General features: G+C 53.8%; 1 protein-coding gene across 1 annotated transcript in view; it reads left to right on the top strand.

Annotated features, from left to right (window-relative positions):
- Window positions 1–21,504, top strand: part of MAST1 (microtubule associated serine/threonine kinase 1) — a 24,580-nt gene extending 3,076 nt beyond the window's left edge. Inside the window, exons 4-26 of the mRNA XM_087867242.1 lie at window positions 1,204–1,282; window positions 3,142–3,302; window positions 3,502–3,577; window positions 3,750–3,959; window positions 7,231–7,332; window positions 7,428–7,560; window positions 7,640–7,707; window positions 11,095–11,180; window positions 11,270–11,478; window positions 14,401–14,539; window positions 14,662–14,794; window positions 14,932–15,097; window positions 15,201–15,302; window positions 15,455–15,577; window positions 15,967–16,076; window positions 16,774–16,952; window positions 17,030–17,277; window positions 17,614–17,820; window positions 18,034–18,263; window positions 18,573–18,695; window positions 18,811–18,947; window positions 19,849–20,036; window positions 20,140–21,504. Coding sequence (XP_087723368.1) covers window positions 1,204–1,282; window positions 3,142–3,302; window positions 3,502–3,577; window positions 3,750–3,959; window positions 7,231–7,332; window positions 7,428–7,560; window positions 7,640–7,707; window positions 11,095–11,180; window positions 11,270–11,478; window positions 14,401–14,539; window positions 14,662–14,794; window positions 14,932–15,097; window positions 15,201–15,302; window positions 15,455–15,577; window positions 15,967–16,076; window positions 16,774–16,952; window positions 17,030–17,277; window positions 17,614–17,820; window positions 18,034–18,263; window positions 18,573–18,695; window positions 18,811–18,947; window positions 19,849–20,036; window positions 20,140–21,398 — 4,468 coding nt within the window. The 3' untranslated portion in view covers window positions 21,399–21,504. The remainder of the gene's footprint in view (window positions 1–1,203; window positions 1,283–3,141; window positions 3,303–3,501; window positions 3,578–3,749; window positions 3,960–7,230; window positions 7,333–7,427; window positions 7,561–7,639; window positions 7,708–11,094; window positions 11,181–11,269; window positions 11,479–14,400; window positions 14,540–14,661; window positions 14,795–14,931; window positions 15,098–15,200; window positions 15,303–15,454; window positions 15,578–15,966; window positions 16,077–16,773; window positions 16,953–17,029; window positions 17,278–17,613; window positions 17,821–18,033; window positions 18,264–18,572; window positions 18,696–18,810; window positions 18,948–19,848; window positions 20,037–20,139) is intronic.

The raw sequence follows: 21,504 nt of genomic DNA, 5'->3' as shown, positions 1-21,504 counted from the left end.
GGGACAGAGGATGGCTCCCTGGGGTAGGTGGGGGAAGACCCCGTTGGCTGTGGAATTCAGCTGAGGGCAATAGGGAGCCAGAAAATGGCTCTAAGATTGGGCCTGATGCAGTCGCCTGGGCTGGGAGGGCACTGCCCGGAGGGAGGAGCGAGGGACGAGTCTAGTGCACGGAAGTGTATGTCCCTTGATGTGCAGTCTATGCGCTGATGTGGATGTGTGAGTGTGAGCTTGTAAGATTTGGAAAATGTGAGGCAGCCCATGCCTATACGTGTGGCCATGGGGTGTGCATCAGCGTACGAGCGTGAACATGTGTGAATGTGTGCCTGTACATTTGTAAATGTGTGCCTGTACATTTGTAAATGTGTGTGACTATGTGAGGGAGCGTGCCCTTCCATGAATGTCTCCGTGTGAGCGTGCAATCTGGTGGGAGTGTGAATGAATGTGTGGCTGTGTGGGAGTTCGAATGTGTGACTGAGTGCCGGAGGGCTCTTGAATGTGTCTGCGTGAATGTGGAAATGTAGAATGTGTGTGAGGGAGTTTGCGTCTTTGTGTCAGAGTGTGAGTACTGGGTCTCTAAGTGTATGTGTTTATACGTGAGTGTATATCTGGTTTTGCTTGTCTGTGGGTGTTAGTGTAGGAAAGTGTGATATTTGGGTCCATGTATGGGACAGTGAGTGTGTGTGAGTGTGTGTTGAGGAGTCACGTGTGAATGTGCAACTGTCACTGTGTGAACTCGACCACACTAGTCGCGATAACACTAGTGGGTGGGGCCATGAGAGTGACTGCGTGTGTGTCTTTGTCTTTGAGGGAGGGGCCTTTGTTCTCTGAGAAAACTCAAGTGGTCTCACTCTGAGGGTTTTCTCATGGCGGCAACTACTGGGATTCCTCTGGGTCGACTTCCCTGAGTGGCTTTTTCTGGTCCTCGCGGGGTTCACTGTGGGGGCTCGTGTGGTGTGACGATGACAGGAGAAGAGGGTCATCACAAGAAGCAGAGGAGATCGATCTTAGCTCCAGGGCCCTGGTACCTGGCTGGGAGGCTTCCTTTGTACCCCCTTTGCTCTGAGGACCTTTCTGAATCTCAGAGCACAGATATATCCCCCCACCCCCTACCCCGGGGGTTGCCCAGTGGCTTCTCTCACACCCTGAGGAGTGGGGGGGACCAGTGGGGCCTCGCAGCCTCTGAGCACCTTGGCTGGGTTCCAGGGCGGACGGACGCCGTTGGTCTCTGGCTTCGCTTCCTTCGTCCGGCTATGGCACCAACACACCCAGCTCCACCGTCTCGGTGAGTTGGCAGGTGGGCGAGAGGGTGGGAGCTGCAGGGGAGCCTTCCAACCCGAAGGCCCACACCCAGGCCAGTAGTCGGGCTGTCCTTAAGGAGAGTTTGGGGTTTCTCTTGTTTTCCAACGTGTTACCCGTTCACCTATTGACAAGTCACAGGTCCCCTCGAAAGCTGTTCTCCACCCTCAACATATCTTCTTGGGGGTCCTACTCTTCACTGACTTATTTTATAGATAAAGATATTAAGGCTCATGTGTTGAGCCCCTTGCCCAAGGGGCTGCGCTGGCCAAGGTCAGCACAGCCTTCACCCAGAACACATTTGCTCCACCACTGCAATACCCAATGTCTCTCTTTCCATCTGCCTCCTTTTCTACCTGTGTCTCTGGTTCACTCATCCATCCATTGGTATGACGTTCAGCAGACATTTATGTGACTGTCATACGGTGGATGGGCTCTATAAGCTGGGCCAGGATCCAAGGACTGATGAAGCCCTCATGAGGGGAGACAGATCAATAAGAAGCCATTTACAACACGGGGCGGTTGGAGCTGTTATGGGAGTAGACCAGGGGAGGTGAGAGCAGTATAGCGGGACCTGATTTAGCTGGGGGGAGCATCAAGGAAGGCTTCCTGGAAGAGGTGGAATTGAAGCCAAGACAAAGGATCACCAGGAGTTTGGCAGGTGGAAGAAGGAAAGGAAGCGTGTTGCAGGAAGGCGACGAGGGAACAGCATGTGCAAACTCCCAGAGGCAACGGACAACTTGTTGCCTTTGGAAAGCTGAAAATAGCTTTGAGTGGCTGGAGCTTTGAGTTGGAAGTGGAGGAACAGGGGTGAGGCAGGCAGTGCCCTTGGTCATCCTGGGGCTTCTCAGCCAGGGCAGGGAAGTGGATCTTATTCTTAATGCGGCGGGAAGCCGTACAAAGGCTTTTTTTTGCTTTACATTAAATTATACTAAAATTTCAGCCTGAACTCTTTGAAATTGTGGTTCTGTAGATCATAGGTTATGTGCATTGAAAAAATTATTTTAATAGATACTGATGGGATGGGGATTGAGTGATGTAATGTTTCAAAAGATCCTTCTGCCTGCAGAATCAAGTGGATGTTCTTGTTTTCTCCACTGATATCTGTGGGTCTGTGTTTGTGCATGCCAGGCCCTGACTGGGGACCAAGCAGAACCAAGATCCTCCCCTCAAGGAACAGACAGCAATAAAAATTAGTAATAAAGGTATAGTAAGTCAGGAGATAAATATAGCAAGAAAAACAAGATAGGGCAGGGATAGGGAGTGATGGATATGTGTTCAGAGGGATGAATGTCACCCAGAGGGGTGACATTTAAAGCAAAGGTGAAGGAAGAGTGATCAGTAGTAGATATGCTCCAGGCAGAGGGAACAGTCCATGCAAAGGCCCTGAGGCAGGGATGTGCATGGCTTGTTCAAAGACCATCAAGGAGGACTGTGCAGCTGGAGTAGAGTAAATGATGGGTAGAGTGGGCGAGGTGATAGCAGAGAGATAGGACCAGATCTTGTAGCATGCTGTGGGTCTTGGAAAGGACTTCAGGGTCCACCCTGAGTAAGGTGGGAGCCATGGAGGGTTCTGAACAGAGGAGGGATGTGACTTGGGTCAGGCTTTAACAGGCTCCCACTGGCCACATCTTGTGTGAGTGTCACAGTTCTCATCCATGTCTGTCCCTGTCCCCCTGTCTGTCTCCAGGAGTCCCAACCTGGACCCTGGGATCCAAGGATCATAAACCAGGTCCTGATCCCGACCCTGCCCAGTGGCCCATCAGCCCCAGGAGTCCCAGCCCAGGGTCGCGAGATGTGGGGGGACCGCGGTGGCTCTGACCCCGGCCCCGCTCCTCCCCCCAGTCTTCCTGCTCCTCCCAGGAGCGCCTGCACCAGCTGCCCTACCAGCCCACCGTGGATGAGCTCCACTTCCTCTCCAAACACTTTGGCAGCACCGAGAGCATCACTGACGAGGATGGTGGCCGCCGCTCTCCTGCCGTGCGGCCTCGCTCGCGGAGCCTCAGGTGGGCAGACACCCCCCCATCCCACCCACCCAAGCTGATGATCTGGGGGTTGTGTACTGTGAGACCCCTGTATGCGTGATTAAACGGGTTGCAACACGATGGGTGAGGTTTTACCGGGGTTGGAGGGGTGGGGAGGCATCTGATGCCTGGCTGTTTTCGGAGGCAGGGGGCTAGACAGGATGGGCTTTTCTTCCCGCAGCCCCGGGCGCTCCCCCTCTTCCTATGACAACGAGATCGTGATGATGAACCATGTCTATAAAGAGAGGTTTCCGAAGGTGAGGCGGGGCGGGGGGCGGCCTCTGGGAGGCCGGGCGGCGGGAGCCCTCGCTCGCCTTAGCTCCGCGCGCCCCCTGGTGGCCGGCGCGCGCAGCGCAGGCTCCTGGCGGCCACAGCGTCCAGGCGCAGCCCCGCGCCGGCACCCCCGCCCCGCCTCTGTCCCTCCCGCAGGCCACCGCGCAGATGGAGGAGAAGCTGCGCGACTTCGCCCGCGCCTACGAACCTGACAGCGTGCTGCCGCTGGCCGACGGCGTGCTCAGCTTCATCCACCACCAGATCATCGAGCTGGCCCGGGACTGCCTGACCAAGTCCCGCGACGGCCTCATCACCACCGTCTACTTCTACGAATTGCAGGAGAACCTGGAGAAGCTGCTGCAGGACGTGAGTGCCCAGGGAGGCTGGCCTCATTCGTGCCCGATGCCTGCCTTCACGCCACTTCCATTCGGAGGGCGCCTAACGCGTGCCAGTTGCTGGTGTGGAGCTGAGATTCCGGGGGTGGACAGGAAAGACGCGGTCCCCAAAAGAAGGCCGTGGTCCTCATCTAGATCTGATGGGGGCGGCAAGAATTTAACCTCCCTCACCTCCTTCAGGTCTTTACTCAAATGTCACCTCCTCAGGTGGCCTCTAGACCCACTTATTTAAAATGTCAACCTCTGCTCTAACTCACCACTCACTGTCTCTTTAGTTTTCTCCATAGCGGTTAGCACCATCTGTCTTGATAGAAAAATATTTTTGTTTGTCTTCTTTTTTGCCTCACTTACTCAAATTATGAAGCAACTACTCTGTGCTGGGGCACTGGGAACCCGGCACTGAACAAACCAGAGAAATATTCCTGCCCTCTTGGGGCTGATATTCTTTGTTTTGTTTTTTTGTTTGTTTTTAAAGATTTTATGTATTCATTTGAGAAAGAGAGATAGAGCGCAAGCGAGAGAGAGTGGGGAAGGGGCAGAGGGGGAGGGAGAGGGAATCTCAAGCAGACTCCTCGCTGAGCAGGGGTCCCCATGTGGGGCTCCATCTCAGGACTCTGACGTCATGGCCTGAGCCGAAATCAAGAGTCCGACGCTTAACCTACTGAGCCACTTAGGTGCCCCTCTTTTTTTTTTTTTTAAATTGTATTTATTTATCTATTTTAGAGAGAGAGAGCAGGGGGAGGAGCAGAGGAAGAGGGACAAAGCAGATTCCCCACTGAGCAGGGAGCTGGACACGGGTTTTTTTTTTTTTTTTTTTAAGATTTTATTTATTTATTTGACAGAGTGATAGGCAGCCAGCGAGAGAAGGAACACAAGCAGGGGGAGTGGGAGAGGAAGAAGCAGGCTCCTAGCGGAGGAGCCTGATGTGGGGCTCGATCCCAGGACTCTGGGATTATGCCCTGGGCCGAAGGCACACGCTTAACGACTGAGCCACCCAGGCGCCCCTGGACACGGGGTTTGATCTCTTGATGCAGAGATCATACCTGAACTGAAATGAAATCAAGAGTCCAACGCTTAACTAAGACATCCAGGAGCTCCTTTGGGGCTGATATTCTAATGTGGGAGGTGGATAGGAAACATGGAAACAGACAAATCAAGGAATTCCATGATTTCGCCTGATAGTTAGGGCTATGAAGCAAATCGAACAGGGCAACCAGAGTGCTAGGAGCTGCCTTGTAAATGTCCAGGAGGCCTCCCTGGAGGAGGTGACATTGAAATTGGGGCAAGAGTAATGAGGAAGTGACAGTTATGAGAAATGCTGGGGGGAATGTGTGCCGAGCAGGGTGAATAGCCTGAGGTGAGAAGGGAGTCTGGGAAATTCCGGGAGCATAGAAGTCAAGTGACTGTACTGTCTCCAGGAAATGAAGTTGGATAAAGGCACAAGGCCCAGAATGTGGAACTCTGGGCTACAGGCCCCCACTCAAACCTGAAATGCGGTACATGGGTGTCACCATGGGTTTTAGCATCAGATCTGGTTTGAGTCTGGATTCTGCCACTAGGTTTGTAGGAGTTAGGGCACAGACTCCAAATGGCCTAGATTCATATCTAGTTCATCACTTACTTACTGTGCAGCCTTTGCCAAGTTACTTAACCTCTCTGCACCTCAGTCCTGCTATAAAAAGGGAATTTGCTCATTCATTCCACAAATATTCATCAAGCACCTATCCTGGGCCTCCCACCGACCTCGAAGCTAGAGAACTACCTGGAAATAAAACAAACAAAAGTCCCTGCCCTCAGGAAGCTGACATTCTAATAGGAAGAGTCAGAAGATAAACAACAGGTAGGTATCGGCGCTGGGACTAGGATGAGGCGAGTGATTTTTTTCCCCCCGTCAGAACATTAAAGTAATTATTGAAAGAATTGAAAAGTAGGTATATTAAAACTTAACATTATTTTAAATATTTTACTTATAATCAAACCAGAATTTGTTAGAATTTTACTTTCCTGGTTTTAAGGGAAACAAACTCATCAATAATATTTTCATTAAAACCGTTGATTACTGAGGGGTGCCTGGATGGCTCGGTCAGTTAAGCAACAGACTCTTGATTTCAGCTCAGGTCATGATCTCAGGGTCACGAGCTCCAGCCCTGTGTTGGGCTCCAAGCTCAGCGGGGTGATTCTCGCTCCCTCTCCCTCTATACTTCCCCCCACACTTTCTCTCTCAAATAGATCTTTTGCATTATTTTTTCCAATACTGCAATAAAATATCAGTTATCTTGAAGACTGAGATTTTTGGTGTCAAGGTGAGTGTTTCATTGCCTCACCCTGGTCTTGGCCCTGAGAGGCACGATGGAGAAATTTACATACGGCTTGTTACAAGGGGCTTCATGGGGTAAAAACAGGAGAAGTAGAGTAGGATAATGGTGATCGAGGACACAGCCAGGAGCTGGGGTGCAATTGTAGAGTGGGGTGGTGGGGTCAGGGAGGCCTCCATGAGGAGGTGACAGTGGAGCAGAGACTGAAGGAGCAGAAGTAGGGAGCCGCCCAGAGACTGGAGAGGAGAGCATGCCAGGCAGAGGGATTCTAACTTGGCCTGGAATGTAGGGTTGTTTTGAAGATGAATTGAATGAGTGAAGGTTTTAGGACAGCGGTGCCTATAATCATCATCATCATTTTTTTTTTAAGATTTATTTATTTAGGGGCACCTGGGTGGCTCAGTCAGTTAAGCGTCTGCCTTCAGCTCAGGTCATGATCCTGGGGTCGTGGGATCGAGTCCCACATGAGGCTCCCTGCTCGGCGGGGAGCCTGCTTCTCCCTCTGCCTGCTGCTTCCCCTGCTTGTGCTCTCTCCCTCTGACAAATAAATAAATAAAGTCTTAAAAAAAAGATTTATTTATTTGAGAGAGGTAGAGAGAGAGAGAGAGAGCGTGCACGTGAGTGGAGAGAGGGGTGGAGGCAGAGCATCCTCAAGACGACTCCATGATGAACCCGTGGAGCCCATCCTGGGGTTCGATCTCAAAACCCATGAGATCAGGACCCGAAACCAAACCAAGAGTTCGACGCTCAACGGACTGGGCCCGGAGCCCCCTTCATGATAATTTTTACCATGTGGCCTTGGGTGTCAGTTTTCTCACCCGTAAAATGGGACAGCAGCAGCAGTGTGTACCCGGTGGGGTTGGGAGAGGGGCCTGGCTGAAGCAGGGTGCCTGTGAACCCCTCCCCCAACTGTGCCCACCACCCCAGGCCTACGAACGCTCGGAGAGCATGGAGGTAGCCTTCGTCACTCAGCTGGTCAAGAAGCTGCTCATTATCATCTCGCGCCCTGCGAGGCTGCTGGAGTGCCTGGTGAGGGGGCTGGGCGTGGGCAGGGGGTGGGGGAGTGGAGGTTTGGGGTGGGTGGTCTTGGAGCCCGCTGCCAGCCGGTCCCTGCCCTGCCTCAGGAATTCAACCCCGAGGAGTTCTACCACCTGCTGGAGGCGGCGGAGGGCCACGCCAAGGAGGGCCACCTTGTCAAGACCGACATCCCCCGCTACATCATCCGCCAGCTGGGCCTCACCCGTGACCCCTTTCCAGGTGCTGGCTGGTGGGTGCAGGGGGCTGTGGGTGGACCCACCGGGACCCCAGCCTCTGCTCACTCTCAGTCCCTTCCTAGATGTGGTGCACCTGGAGGAACAGGACAGCGGTGGCTCCAACACGCCGGAGCAGGACGACCTGTCTGAGGTAAGGCCAGGAGGTCCAGCTGTCAGCACTCCACTTCTTTTCTTTTTTTTTTTTTTTAAGATTTTATTTATTTATTTGACAGAGATAGAGACAGCCAGCGAGAGAGGGAACACAAGCAGGGGGAGTGGGAGAGGAAGAAGCAGGCTCATAGCGGAGGAGCCTGATGTGGGGCTCGATCCCAGAACGCCGGGATCACGCCCTGAGCCGAAGGCAGACACTTAACCGCTGTGCCACCCAGGCGCCCCAGCACTCCACTTCTGGCCGGAGAGGCCAGGGCTCACCTCCTGGCTGTCTGCCCTCAGCCTGGGTGGATCTCTGGATCCCTGCTCTGAGCCTCAGTTTCCCCATCTGTGAAATGGGCTAATAATAATAGCTGTTCCTCCATGAGCTTTTTTTCTTTCCATGGCAAGATATACATAATACACATCCCTGTACACATGATGCATAAAATGTGTCATTTTAGCCATTAAAAATTTTTATTTTAAAGATTTTGATTTATTTGAGAGAGTGAGCGAGGTGGGGGTAGAAGCAGAGGGAAAGAGACACGCAGACTTGGCACTGAGTGTGGAGCTCCACGCAGGGCTCTATCTCACCAGCCTGAGACCACGACCTGAGCTGAAACCAAGAGCTGGATGCTTAACAGACAGAGCCACCCAGGTGCCCCAGTTTTGACCATTTTAAAATGAACAATTCATTGGGTTTTAGTACATTCACTGTGTTGTGCGGCCATCACCTGTAGCTAGTTCTGGAACATTTTCATTACCCCAAAAGAAAACCATGTTCCCATTAGGCAGTTATTCCCCATTCACCCTCCCCCCACCCCAGCCCCTGGCAACCACTGATCTGCATTCTGACTCTATAGATTTGCCTATTCTGGATATTTCACATAAATTTCCTATTTCACATAAATGTATATTTCCTATACATTTCTGGGTAGTTCATATAAATTCACTTTCACTCTGTGGCCTTTGCATCTGGCATAACATTTTCAAGGTTCGTCCATGTTGTAACATGAAATCAGAGCTTCATTCCTTTTTATGGCTTAATAATATTCAATAATTGGGGCGCCTGGGTGGCACAGTGGTTGAGCGTCTGCCTTCGGCTCAGGGCGTGATCCCGGCGTTATGGGATCGAGCCCCACATCAGGCTCTTCCGCTATGAGCCTGCTTCTTCCTCTCCCACTCCCCCTGCTTGTGTTCCCTCTCTCGCTGGCTGTCTCTATCTCTGTCGAATGAATAAATAAATAAAATCTTTAAAAAAAATAATATTCAATAATTGTAGGGATCCACCATATTTGTCCATTGTCCATGGTTGGACATTTGGGTTGTTTCTACCTTTTAGCCATTGTATGAATAGTGCTGCTGTGAACATTGGTGTACAAGTGTTTGAATAACGGTTTCAGCTCTTTTGAGTATATATACCCAGGAGCAGAATTGCTGATCATATGGTAATTTGCGGAGCCCTGCATGGGGTTTTGAGTAGGTTGGATGTCTCTCTGTGTTAATAGCTTAGCATAGTGAAAATCGCCATAATCCCACCTCTAGGCCAGCCACACTTTGACAGATGTTCCCCATGTCAAATACTGGCCACATATGTGTTTTCTCTGAACTGTGCAGTGGTTTTGTTTTGCTTTTTTTTTTTAATTTGAAGCAAAATATAGAAAGGAGAACATTTTGACTCAAAATCTGGGTTTGGGCCTTCTCTTGAAAAATCAGAGGTTCTGATAACCCCATTGTGGAGCCAGCTGGCACTAAGTGGGGGCTGGCCTATGATAAGGGATACCTGCCTCCCAGTCACCTATGGCCCCCACCTGGCCTATCTGGCTGAAGGCATTTGCATTTGTAACCTCTGTTTCAAACTCTATCTATGAATTCTCACACATGTACACGCACATCTTTCCTTTACATATATATTCAGGAGAATCTCATTATCCATGCCATTTGTTTAATTTTTTGAATAGGTAATGGAATGACATCACTCAAAACTCTAAAACTCTAAAAAGGTATTTATCTTTAATCGTTGTTTGTAGGATTCTACTTATTCCATTCAATCAAACGTGTTAATTGAGTGATTCAGATTTTCCATCTCCCTATTCTTTCTTTCTTTCTTTCTTTCTTTCTTTCTTTCTTTCTTTCTTTCTTTCTTTCTTTCTTTCTCTTTTTCTTTTTCTTTTTCCTTTTTTTTTTTTGCCTGATTAATAGTTCCTGAGAAATATGTGTTAAATCCTGGTTTGGAACAACTTCTTCCTGTAATTCTATCAATTTTTTTGTGTCAGATGTTTTTAGGCTACATTCCAAAGGGCATACACATTTAATATTTTTATATCACACATTTTTATGTAATGTTTATGGAATGAATCTCTTCATCCTAAAGAAAAATAAACATAATTTTCCAAAAAAGTATATAGTGAAATATCCTATACCCACCCTTGTCCCCCACTGACCTATAGCCCCTCAAATATTATTAGCATATGTGCTACTGAGCCCCCCTCAAATGTGATTAGATAGCCCTATTTTGCCACAAAAACATATGGTATATACGGTACCTATTGTTCCTTGTCCCCCCCCCTTAATAAAATACTTCGGAGGAAAAAAAATATTTTGAAACTTTGGAGGGCCTTCTGAATCAACGTACTGAGAGATTCCTCATTCTTTTTAAGAGTTGCACAATATTCCTTTACACAGATGCCACTCATGTGTTTATTTAACCAATTTCCTATAGATGAACATATGGGTCGTTTCCAATCTTGCAAGGGGCAAGATAATACATATGTCATTTTTCACATGCATATGAAATGTAGCATTCATTCAAAAATGAAATTACTGGATCAAAGGGAACATGCATTTGTAATTCTTTTATATGCCAAAGTACCTTCCATAGGGGTGGTACCAATTTACACTCCCAATAGCAAGGTCTAAAAGTACCCGTTCCTCCAGAGCTTTACTGAGTGTGTCAGCCTTTTGGATTTTTTTTGCCAATCTGCTAGGTGAAAAATTGTATCTTGGGGTAGTTTTAATTTGCTTCTCTGCCACTATATGTAAGGTTCAGCATCTTTTCATATGGCTAAGAGCTCTAATTGTAGTCCACGTACCTTGCTTATATTTTCTCTTCAATTGTTAGGCCTTTTGTTATTGATTTCTGGAAGCTCTTTATATATTAAGGTGATTATTTTGTAGGCTTCTTTCCTAATGGAAAAACGTTAGGAATATGGCTTCAGAGCCAGGCAGTACGGGTTAAGTCCTGACTTCGTTTCTCCCTCACTGTGGCACTTGGATGAAGGATCCATCCACCCCCTCCCTGTGCCTCAGATTCTTCATATATAAATGGAATCATTAGAGATCCAATCGTATGATGACGGTGGTGGTCATCTCCATTTTCCCCCTGCAGGGCCGTAGCACCACCACCAAGGCTAAGAAACCGCCTGGAGAGAATGACTTCGAGACCATCAAGCTCATAAGCAACGGTGCCTACGGGTGAGCCACCCGGGGCTCTGGCGGGGGGAGGGTGGCGGAGGCCGGGTGTCTCGGAGGTGATGGCCGGTCCTCGCTCTCTCCCCCTGCAGCGCTGTCTACCTTGTGCGGCACCGCGATACGAGGCAGCGCTTCGCGATGAAGAAGATCAACAAACAGAACCTGATCTTGCGCAACCAGATCCAGCAGGCCTTCGTGGAGCGTGATATACTCACCTTCGCCGAGAACCCCTTTGTGGTCGGCATGTTCTGCTCCTTCGAGACCCGGCGCCACCTCTGCATGGTCATGGAATACGTGGAAGGTGTGGCTGCCTGCAGGACCGCAGGGAAGATGGGGGGATGCATGCCGGTCATGGTTGCTCAGCGGCCTGTCTGAGCCCTAGTCACCATATTGATTATCCACCTGTATGTTTATCTACCTATTTAATTATTCAGTCATTGATTATCCATCTCATCTGTTTATAACCTAGTTGTCTGTGGGTTTATCTATCTGTTTTCATTTCATTTAATATAGGTACATCCATCCGCTTATCCATCCATCCATCCATCCATCCACCCATGCCTCCATCCATCCATCCATCCATCCATCCATCCATCCATCCATCCATCCATCCACCCATGCCTCCATCCATCCATCCATCCATCCATCCATCCATCCACCCATGCCTCCATCCATCCATCCATCCATCCATCCACCCATCTGTCATCAATCCATCCATCCATCCATCCATCCATCCATCCATCCATCCATCCATCCTTCCATCCCATCCATCCAGTCATTTGATTATCCATCCCTTTGTCCCTCCATATTATCTGTTATCCATTACACATCTATTTTTAAAAATTAATAGACTTTATTTTTTAGAGTGTTTTAGATTCACCTAAAACTTGACTGGAAGGTGCATTGAGTTCCCAATACCCCCTTTCCTCACAGTTCCCTCTATTCTTTACATGTTGTGTTCATGTGGCATATTTGTTATAATCGAACTAATATGGCTACATGATTATTTTTTTTAAAGAAGTTTCTCTCTCTCTTTTTTAAAGATTTACTTGTTTGTTTCTTTGTTTATTTATTTGACAGAGAGAGAGAGCACAAGCAGGGGAAGGGGTAGGCAGAGGAAGAGGGAGAAACAGTCTCCCTGCTCAGCAAGGAGCCTGACGTGGGGCTCGATCCCAGGACTTTGGGATCATGATCTGAGCTGAAGGCAGACGCTTAACTGACTGAGCCACCCAGGCGCCCCTGGCTACCTGATTATTAACTGAAGTCCCTATAGTAGGGTTCGCTCTTCGCCTGGCATGTCTATTTTCGTCTATCCATCTAGCCATTCAGTCACCCACCCATTTATTCACCCACCTACTCACCACTCATCCATCCATCAATACCTGTGTATCTATTTATTAATCCACCATCCGTCCATTTACTATCCATATTTTTATTCCTCCACCCACAACTCTATTCTGGCAGCCTCTCATCCTATCTGGCTATCTCCTTCCATTCATCCACAATTTATCCATCAGTTTATCCATCCATCTATTTACTCTCCACCCATCCAGCCACCAAGATGTATTTTTTTCATCTGTTTATCCACCCATCCATGCTTATATTCACCCAAATATGAGTTCATTCATTGCCCCAAACGCACATACTGTGGTTATTAGGACACACATGGTCTCGTGGGGCCACACTATGCTGCCCCCAAGCCTTTAGTCAACCACCCATTCACTCAAGAGATGTCCCCGCATGGTTTTCCTCATGCCACATGCTGTGCTAGGTGCTGACGGAGCAGTTGGGACCCAGACGCACACACGGCTCCCTCATAGAGGTTACATTCTGGTCTGTGTAGCCAGACAATACACAAGCCAAAGGAGGCCAGGTGATTTCATATATGAGGGTGGCATCAAGGACCGTAAGGAAGAGGAAACCCAAGCACAAAGTCTCTTAAGCGAGAAGGTCTCTGGGTTTGGAGGAGCAGCGAGGAGGCAAGAAAGCTGGAACGAAGGAGCAAGGCAGAGGGAGAGTGGGGGGAGATGAGGATGAGAGGTGATTGGGCTGACCATGTAGAGCCTTGCAGAGCCCCAGATGGCATTGGATTTCACTCCAGGTGCAACAGACATCTGCTCTAAGGTTTTAAGCAGAGCTGATATGATCTGATTTATGTTTTGAGAATATATATTTAGCTGCTGCAGTGAGGGCAGAAGCAAGGAGAGCAAGAGGTGACAGCACACATTTAAGGTCATGTGCCTCCTGAGTGTGGTCCAGCCCCAAAGTCTCATTTGGAAGTCAGTGCAGCTTGGTTCTCTTCGTAAGTGTGAGTCAGGATTACCTAGGGTTGTGGCCAAATGCAGATTCCCAAGCCCCACCCTCGGGGAGTCTGATTTGTCAGTTTCTGACACTGGCTCAAGCTGAAAGAAAGAAAGAAAGACAGAAAGAGAAAAAGAAGGAAGGAGGGAAGGAAGGAAGGGACAAAGGAAAGAAGAAGTTGACTTGTGATAAAAAAAATCAGGTCACCTTCAGGAACAGTTGTATCTGGGTGCTCAAACCATGTCACCAAATCTCTTCATCTCTTGACTCTGCTCTTGCGTGTGTGGACTTCCTCCAGACAGGCCTTGATACAGCAGAGTTGCCATCCAGCAGATCCCAGTTTACATCCTATGAGTTCAGCAATCTTTGAAAAGAGAAGGGAAAATCTGAGGGCTGATTCACTAAAGCGACTTGGGTTTCATGCTGACCCAGCCGCAGCACCTAGAAGAAAATCTGGCCCTTGTAAGAGAAGTTAGGAATGGATTTTAGGAGGCCAAAATACAAATGCTAGTTGCAGTAAACCTGGTAGGGGCTGGGAATCTACATTTTAAGGCCCCAGACCCTCAAGATTCTGACTCCAGGAGATCAAGGCCCATGTTCCCAGACCCAATTGACAAGCAGGTAGGCTTTCATCCTGACCAGATCTCACCTCCGCCATCTACTCCCTGCAGGACCCACCCTCTCTCCAGGTCTCAATCCTCTCCTGGGTGAAATTGGCTGAGTAGATAATTTGGGAGGATGGCTAGGAGGAGGGAAGCCTGGTGGAGGGCACTCCTCCTGTGACCTGGGGAGGGGAGGCCCCTCTCCGAGCCATTTTCCTTAGCTGTAAAACGGGAGCCACGTGCGGTGAGAACTTGGTGCACGGTGAGTGCTCAGCTTTAGGCTGAGGGTGCCTCTCTCTTCACGACTCCTTCCCCCACAGGGGGGGACTGCGCCACCCTGCTGAAGAACATCGGGGCCCTGCCCGTGGAGATGGCCCGCATGTACTTCGCTGAGACGGTGCTGGCACTGGAGTACTTGCACAACTATGGCATCGTGCACCGGGACCTCAAGCCTGACAAGTGAGCCTTTCCCATCACTTCCTTCCTGCCCCTCAGGCAGCCCTGGCCCGAAAGGACCAGGACTGAGGTGGATACGGGCCTCACTTCTGAGGCACCCCCCCCAACACACACACTCATTGCAGCCTACTCATCACCTCCATGGGGCACATCAAGCTCACGGATTTCGGCCTCTCCAAGATGGGGCTTATGAGCCTCACCACCAACCTGTATGAAGGCCACATTGAGAAGGACGCCCGGGAGTTCCTGGACAAACAGGTGTGTGTGCGGGCATGGGGGTCACCGTGGGTGGAGTGACCCGGCAGAACTGGGGGCCCAGGGCCTGGGGGGCGGGGCTCGGCTCTCCCTCGAGGCCCCTCCTGCGGCCAGGGCGCAGGCTGACGGCCTGCCCCCAGGTGTGTGGGACCCCAGAGTACATCGCACCCGAGGTCATTCTGCGCCAGGGATACGGCAAGCCGGTGGACTGGTGGGCCATGGGCATCATTCTCTACGAGTTCCTGGTGGGCTGCGTACCCTTCTTTGGCGACACACCCGAAGAACTCTTTGGACAGGTCATCAGTGGTGCGTGCCTCTGGGGGGGGGGGCAGGCAGGGGCACGGGGACATGGGCCAGCCCAAGGCCTTGTAGACTCCAAAAGCGACCCCCAGCCCTGCCTTTTCTGCAGATGACATCCTGTGGCCAGAGGGGGACGAGGCCCTGCCCACTGATGCCCAGCTCCTGATATCCAGCCTCCTGCAGACCAACCCCCTCGTCCGGCTAGGGGCAGGTAAGGGGTTGGCTTTTCAGAGAAACAAAGGACTGGGGGTCATTGCCAGAGAGTAGGACTCCAAGTCTAAGTGGTCTGGGGGGATCTGCAGGGCTGGCCCTCAGCGGTCTCTGGAATGCCCTCCCCTCCTCCCTCCATCACTCCCGCCCCAGGTGGTGCCTTTGAGGTGAAACAGCACAGTTTCTTTCGAGACCTGGACTGGACAGGACTGCTGAGGCAGAAGGCCGAGTTCATCCCCCACCTGGAGTCCGAGGACGACACCAGCTACTTCGACAGTGAGCAGGGACAGGGGGTGGGATCCGGTGAGAGGGGCCTCGGTGAGGCCTAGCCTGGGACCGCAGCTGTGTAGGGGACCTCCCAGCCCCCAGTCGGATGAGAGGGCCGAGGTTCTGGTGGGGGTGGGAATTGCTGGGAGGCGTGGCCTGGCATAGGGTGCCCTAGGTGGGATCTGGAGGCGTGGCTTCTCTGGAGCCTCCGAGAGTGGGGCTGGGACGCAGCCTGGGGAAGCGGCCTGAATCAGACCCAAGATAGGGCAGGGGCCTGGTAGGGGTGTGGCCCGGCCGGCAGGCCCGGCTGGAACGAGGATCCGGATCGGGTTCCGGTGGGATTGTGATCTGAGGCGTGGACCCTTGCCTGAGGTTATGGCCCACCCCCCAATCCTCAGCCCGCTCAGACAGGTATCATCACGTGAACTCCTATGATGAGGATGACACGACCGAGGAGGAGCCTGTGGAAATACGCCAGTTCTCCTCTTGCTCCCCGCGCTTCAGCAAGGTGGGCCAAGGCTGGGCTAGGGCTGGGGTGAGACCCAGGGAGGGCGGGGCTTGGGTGGAGGCGGGTCTTTGCTTCCCCCTCAACGGGTTGAAGACGCGAAGGGTGGTGGGTCTGCAATGGGGCGGGGCTGAGGAGACCGAGGGCAGCAGGGTCCCAGGCCCGAGATCTCAAGCGGGGGAATTACTGAAGGGGTAAGAGATCTGGGGTGGTAAAGCCTGCGGCGGAGGTAGCCTGGGGGTCTTGGGACTGGCCTGTGGCATTGAGTGGAATCTGACGGGAACCTGGACACATGTGGAAAGGAGGCGCACGGTGGGGCGGGGCTAGTTCTGGACGGGGCGGGGTCAGGACCTGGACAGGCTTGGCAGGGCTGGGCAAGATCTGCTTTGAGAAACAGTGTGTAAGGGGGTTCAGGGCCTAGCTGGGGCGAGAGTAGACGTAACGGTGAAGACTGGGGAGGTGGGGAAGAAGGAGAGCATATTCTTGAGGGCATGGGCGGAGCAGGGCCTAACTTAGTGGAGTGGGGCCTGAGTTGAAGAATTGTAGGTCTTTGGGGTACTTCTCAGAATTGGGCGGGGCACGGCCTTGGGGGTGGAGCGTAGTTTGGGCGGGTCCAGTAGCAAGAAGCGGATTGGCTCGGAAGCGAAAGCGGGAACTGGGGCCGGGCTTGCCTCCCACCACCACCCACCCGCCCATTCAGGTGTATAGCAGCATGGAGCAACTGTCGCAGCACGAGCCCAAGACCCCGGTGGCGGCAGCGGGGGCCAGCAAGCGGGAGCCGAGCGCCAAGGGCCCAGAGGAGAAGGCGGCCGGCAAGCGGGAGGGCCTGGGAGGCCTGACCCTGCGCGAGAAGACCTGGAGAGGGGGCTCCCCGGAGATGTGAGCAGGGACAGGACTGGGTTTGGGGGTGGGGCCCAAAGGGGCGTGTCTCTTCTGACCACTACCCCTTCGTGCAGCAAGCGTTTCTCGGCTTCGGAGGCCAGCTTCCTGGAGGGGGAGGCTAGTCCCCCGCTGGGCGCGCGCCGCCGTTTCTCCGCGCTGCTGGAGCCCAGCCGCTTCAGCGCCCCCCAAGAGGACGAGGATGAGGGCCGGTTGCGCAGGCCCCCCCGACCCAGCTCTGATCCCCCGGGCTCGCTGGATGCGCGGGCCCCGAAAGAGGCAGCTCAAGGAGATGGCACCCCCAGTGCTGGGGACCCCGAGGCCAGTGAGTGCCCCCTACTGCCGCCTTCCCCAATTCTGCAGTGGCCATATAGTGAGCATTTCACTGAGCGTGGTGCTGTTTATGCAAGAGCTCACCCACTCTTCACACTCCAGGCTGGGGATTCTCATCAACATGGGGAACACCCCGTATTCCATGCTCTGTCAACAAATGTATTTGAGCACTCCTCTGTATCAGGAGCTGAGGTAGATGGATATGTCACCGAATTTATGAAACTCACAAGTAAGAGAGAGAGGTGGGAAGAGCATTCCAGGCAGAGGGAACAGCATGCGGGAAGTCCGTGGCCTTGGACTGACCCCTAACCCACCTGCTCTGTTGCAGCTGACCGCCCACGCCCAGGTGACCTCTGTCCATCCTCGAAAGATGGGGACCCATCCGGCCCGAGGGCCACCAATGACCTGGTTCTGCGCCGGGCGCGGCACCAGCAGCTGTCAGGAGACCCCGCAGTAGAGAAGAGACCTTCTCGAACGGGGGGCAAAGTCATCAAGTCAGCTTCCGCCACTGCTTTGTCTGTCATGATTCCTGCAGGTGACGCCGGGCTCCATGTAGCAGGGGAGGGGTTGTCTCTATTTGTGCCAGGACAGGCCAATGAGAACACTGTATTTTCCCTGTTCACAATGATTGGCTCTGGGACGGACCAATGAGGACCCTGGGACTTTGACTTGGGCAGAATGTGGAGCCGCTACAGGGAGAGATGTGTCTTGTTGGCTCCAGTCTCTGACCGTGATTCTGTGTCTGCAGTGGACCCCCATGGAAGCTCACCCCTGGCCAGTCCCATGTCCCCACGATCTCTCTCCTCTAACCCATCCTCACGGGACTCCTCACCCAGCCGAGACTACTCACCGGCTGTCAGTGGGCTCCGCTCCCCCATCACCATCCATCGCTCTGGCAAGAAGTACGGCTTCACACTGCGTGCCATTCGGGTCTACATGGGTGACTCGGATGTCTACAGTGTCCATCACATTGTCTGGGTGAGCACACATATTTGGACTCTATATCCGGAGGTTGGAGGGTGCGGGGGGAAGAAGGCCCCCCAGGGATGAGGGACAGCTCAAACCCTAGAGCCAGGACCTGGGTATGAGTCCGTTGTGACCTTTGATTTTACTTCCCTTTCTGCGCCTCAGTTTCTTCATTTGTAAAACGGGGAGAATGATTACTGTTTCATTAGGTGTTATGAGGATTGCTGTGCACGCAGAGCTAGGCGTCTGGCACAGAAGCTCAGGGAGCTTTCTTTGTTACCAATCCTGTGACCCTCCCCTTGCGGGGTGTCTTGTCCCCAGCACGTGGAAGAGGGAGGCCCAGCCCAAGAGGCTGGGCTTTGTGCTGGTGACCTCATCACCCACGTGAACGGGGAGTCTGTGCATGGCATGGTGCACCCTGAGGTCGTGGAGCTGATCCTTAAGGTAAGTGCAAGGGAGGGAGCACCCCGCGGGGCGAGCCGGGGAGGGCTGAGAGGTCCCGGGGAGCTGGAGCTGGCTGAGCAGTCCCGCAGAGCATCTCTCTCCTTTCTTCCCCTAGAGTGGCAATAAGGTAGCAGTGACCACAACGCCCTTCGAAAATACCTCCATTCGCATTGGCCCCGCACGGCGCAGCAGCTACAAAGCCAAAATGGCTAGGAGGAACAAGCGGCCCTCGGCCAAGGAGGGCCAGGAGAGGTGAGTGGGGCCAAATGCAGTTGGCAGGTCTATAAACAGCAGGCTGAGGGAACACTTGTGTTTCTGTGTTGGTGGTGGTGGGGAGCGGTGGGCGGGGCTAAGGTGGGAGGTGGTGAGGACCTGAAGGGAAGTGCCCAGGAAAAGTGGCAGGCTGGGCCATCGAGCAAACCACGAGGGCAGAGAGAGAAGGGCTGGGAAAGTGGGAGAAGCCAGGAAAGGAAGCTGTGCCAGGTTTCTGGGCTGGGAGAAAAACCTTGTGGGAGGTGTCGTGGGAGGTGGGCAGAGCCGCATTTGTCCGTTAAAGAGGGTGCTGTGGGGAGCTGGTCCTGACCTGCTGGATATATTTAGACAGCTGGGAGGGCTAGAAGAAGGGATTTCTATGTGAAATGAGCCCGCTAGGCAAGACTGGGCCAATTGAAATAATTTCTTCCCTTAGCGGTAGGAGGAGCTAGGAGAGGTGACTGGGGCCAGGGGATGTTGTGTTTTGATCAGAGGGTTTGGCGGTTTGGCCTGGACAAGTCGTTGAGTGCGAGATTTGAGTGACAGGAGCCAGACAAAACTGAGTCAGGTGAATTTCTTCCAGCCCTGTTAGGTGGGTGGCAGCTGGAGGGGGAGGGGCTAGGGAGGTGGGCAGGGCCAGAAAAGGTTGGTTCGGTGTGGATGCGGTTTTTCTCGCTTGGGCTGGGAGCCCCCAGAAAGGAATGGGGGTCTGAGATGGGAGGAGCCAAATGGGACTAGCGTTAAGGGGAGGTCTTTCGGTTTTGATAGGTGGGTGGCAGCTGGAGCGGGAGGGGCCAGGAGGGGTGGGCGGCCCCCAGGGCGGATGTGCAGCCCTAAAGTGGAAGAAGTGAGGAGTGCTGGAACTTGGTGAAGGGTAGGTGGCCCCCTCTTTGTCCCCCAGCAAGAAGCGCAGCTCCCTCTTCCGCAAGATCACAAAGCAGTCAAACCTGCTGCACACTAGCCGCTCGCTGTCGTCGCTGAACCGGTCGCTGTCGTCCAGCGACAGCCTCCCGGGCTCGCCCACGCACGGGCTGCCTGCACGCTCGCCTACCCACAGCTACCGCTCCACGCCCGACTCCGCCTACCTAGGTACGCTCTGCGCCTGCGCGCGGCGGGCCGAGCGGCGCAGGGTGGCGGGGCTGTGCCCTGGCTGTGTCCCCAGCGCGCAACAGCCCCTCTCGCCCACCCGCAGGCGCCTCCTCCCAGAGCAGCTCGCCAGCCTCGAGCACGCCCAACTCGCCAGCGTCGTCGGCCTCGCACCACATCCGGCCCAGCACCCTGCACGGGCTGTCGCCGAAACTGCACCGCCAGTACCGCTCTGCGCGCTGCAAGTCGGCCGGCAACATCCCGCTGTCGCCACTGGCACACACGCCGTCCCCGACACAGGCGTCGCCGCCGCCGCTGCCAGGCCACACGGTGGGCAGCTCGCACACGACGCAGAGCTTCCCTGCGAAGCTGCACTCGTCACCGCCGGTGGTGCGCCCGCGCCCCAAGAGTGCCGAGCCCCCGCGCTCGCCGCTCCTCAAACGCGTGCAGTCGGCAGAGAAGCTGGGAGCTTCGCTGGGCGCCGACAAGAAGGGCGCACTGCGCAAACACAGCCTCGAGGTGGGCCACCCGGATTTCCGCAAGGACTTCCACGGCGAGCTGGCGCTGCATAGCCTCGCCGAGTCGGACGGCGAGACGCCCCCCGTCGAGGGTCCTGGCACACCTAGGCAGGTTGCCGTCCGTCGCCTGGGCCGCCAAGAGTCGCCCCTGAGCTTGGGCGCGGACCCGCTGCTGCCCGAGGGCGCCCCCAGGCCGCCGGCGTCCAGCAAGGAGAAGGAGTCTCCGGGTGGTGCTGAGGCCTGCACCCCACCCCGTGTGACGACCCCCGGGGGCCGGACCCTGGAGCGGGACGCCAGCGGCACACGGCACCAGAGCGTGCAGACAGAGGATGGAGCGGGTGGGGTGGCCAGGGCTGTGGCAAAGGCCGCGCTGAGCCCAGTGCAGGAACACGAGACCGGCAGGCGCAGCAGCTCGGGTGAGGCAGGCACACCCCCGGTGCCAATTGTCGTAGAGCCTGTGCGTCCAGGGGCCAGGGCCGGAACGCCCCAGCCTCCTGGCGCAGACTCCAAAGGGTTGAGGGAATCCACATCCCCGGTGCCTCCTGCACCTGAGGCCCCCCGGGGTCGAGAGTGTTGGGTGCTGGAGGTGGTGGAGGAGCGGACCACGCTGAGTGGGTCTCGCTCCAAGCCCGCCTCCCCCAAACTCTCCCCAGAATCCCAGACCCCCTCCCCAGCCCCCACAAAGAATGTGCCCAGCAGTGCAGGGCCCCCGGTCCCACCCACTTCCCTCTTGGTCCCAGCCACCAAGCCTGAGGCGGGGCTGACCTCCCGGTGCCCTGCTGAAGCTATACCCCCAGCAGGCCTGACCAAAAAAGGTGCACCCTGCCCCACGCCTCCAGGCCCATAGCCGAGGGGGCCGCTGGCCCTGCTCTGTACAGCCACCTGTATACATATGTACACATATAAATAAAGTGTCTGTGCTGTGTGAGCTTTCTGGGGCTCACCCCACCTCC

This window comes from Ursus americanus, chromosome 14, assembly GCF_024610735.1.
Source record: "Ursus americanus isolate L20-20 chromosome 14, mUrsAme1.1.p, whole genome shotgun sequence".
Classification (NCBI taxonomy): Eukaryota; Metazoa; Chordata; class Mammalia; order Carnivora; family Ursidae; genus Ursus; species Ursus americanus.
This window is presented reverse-complemented; position numbering and strand designations above follow the sequence as displayed.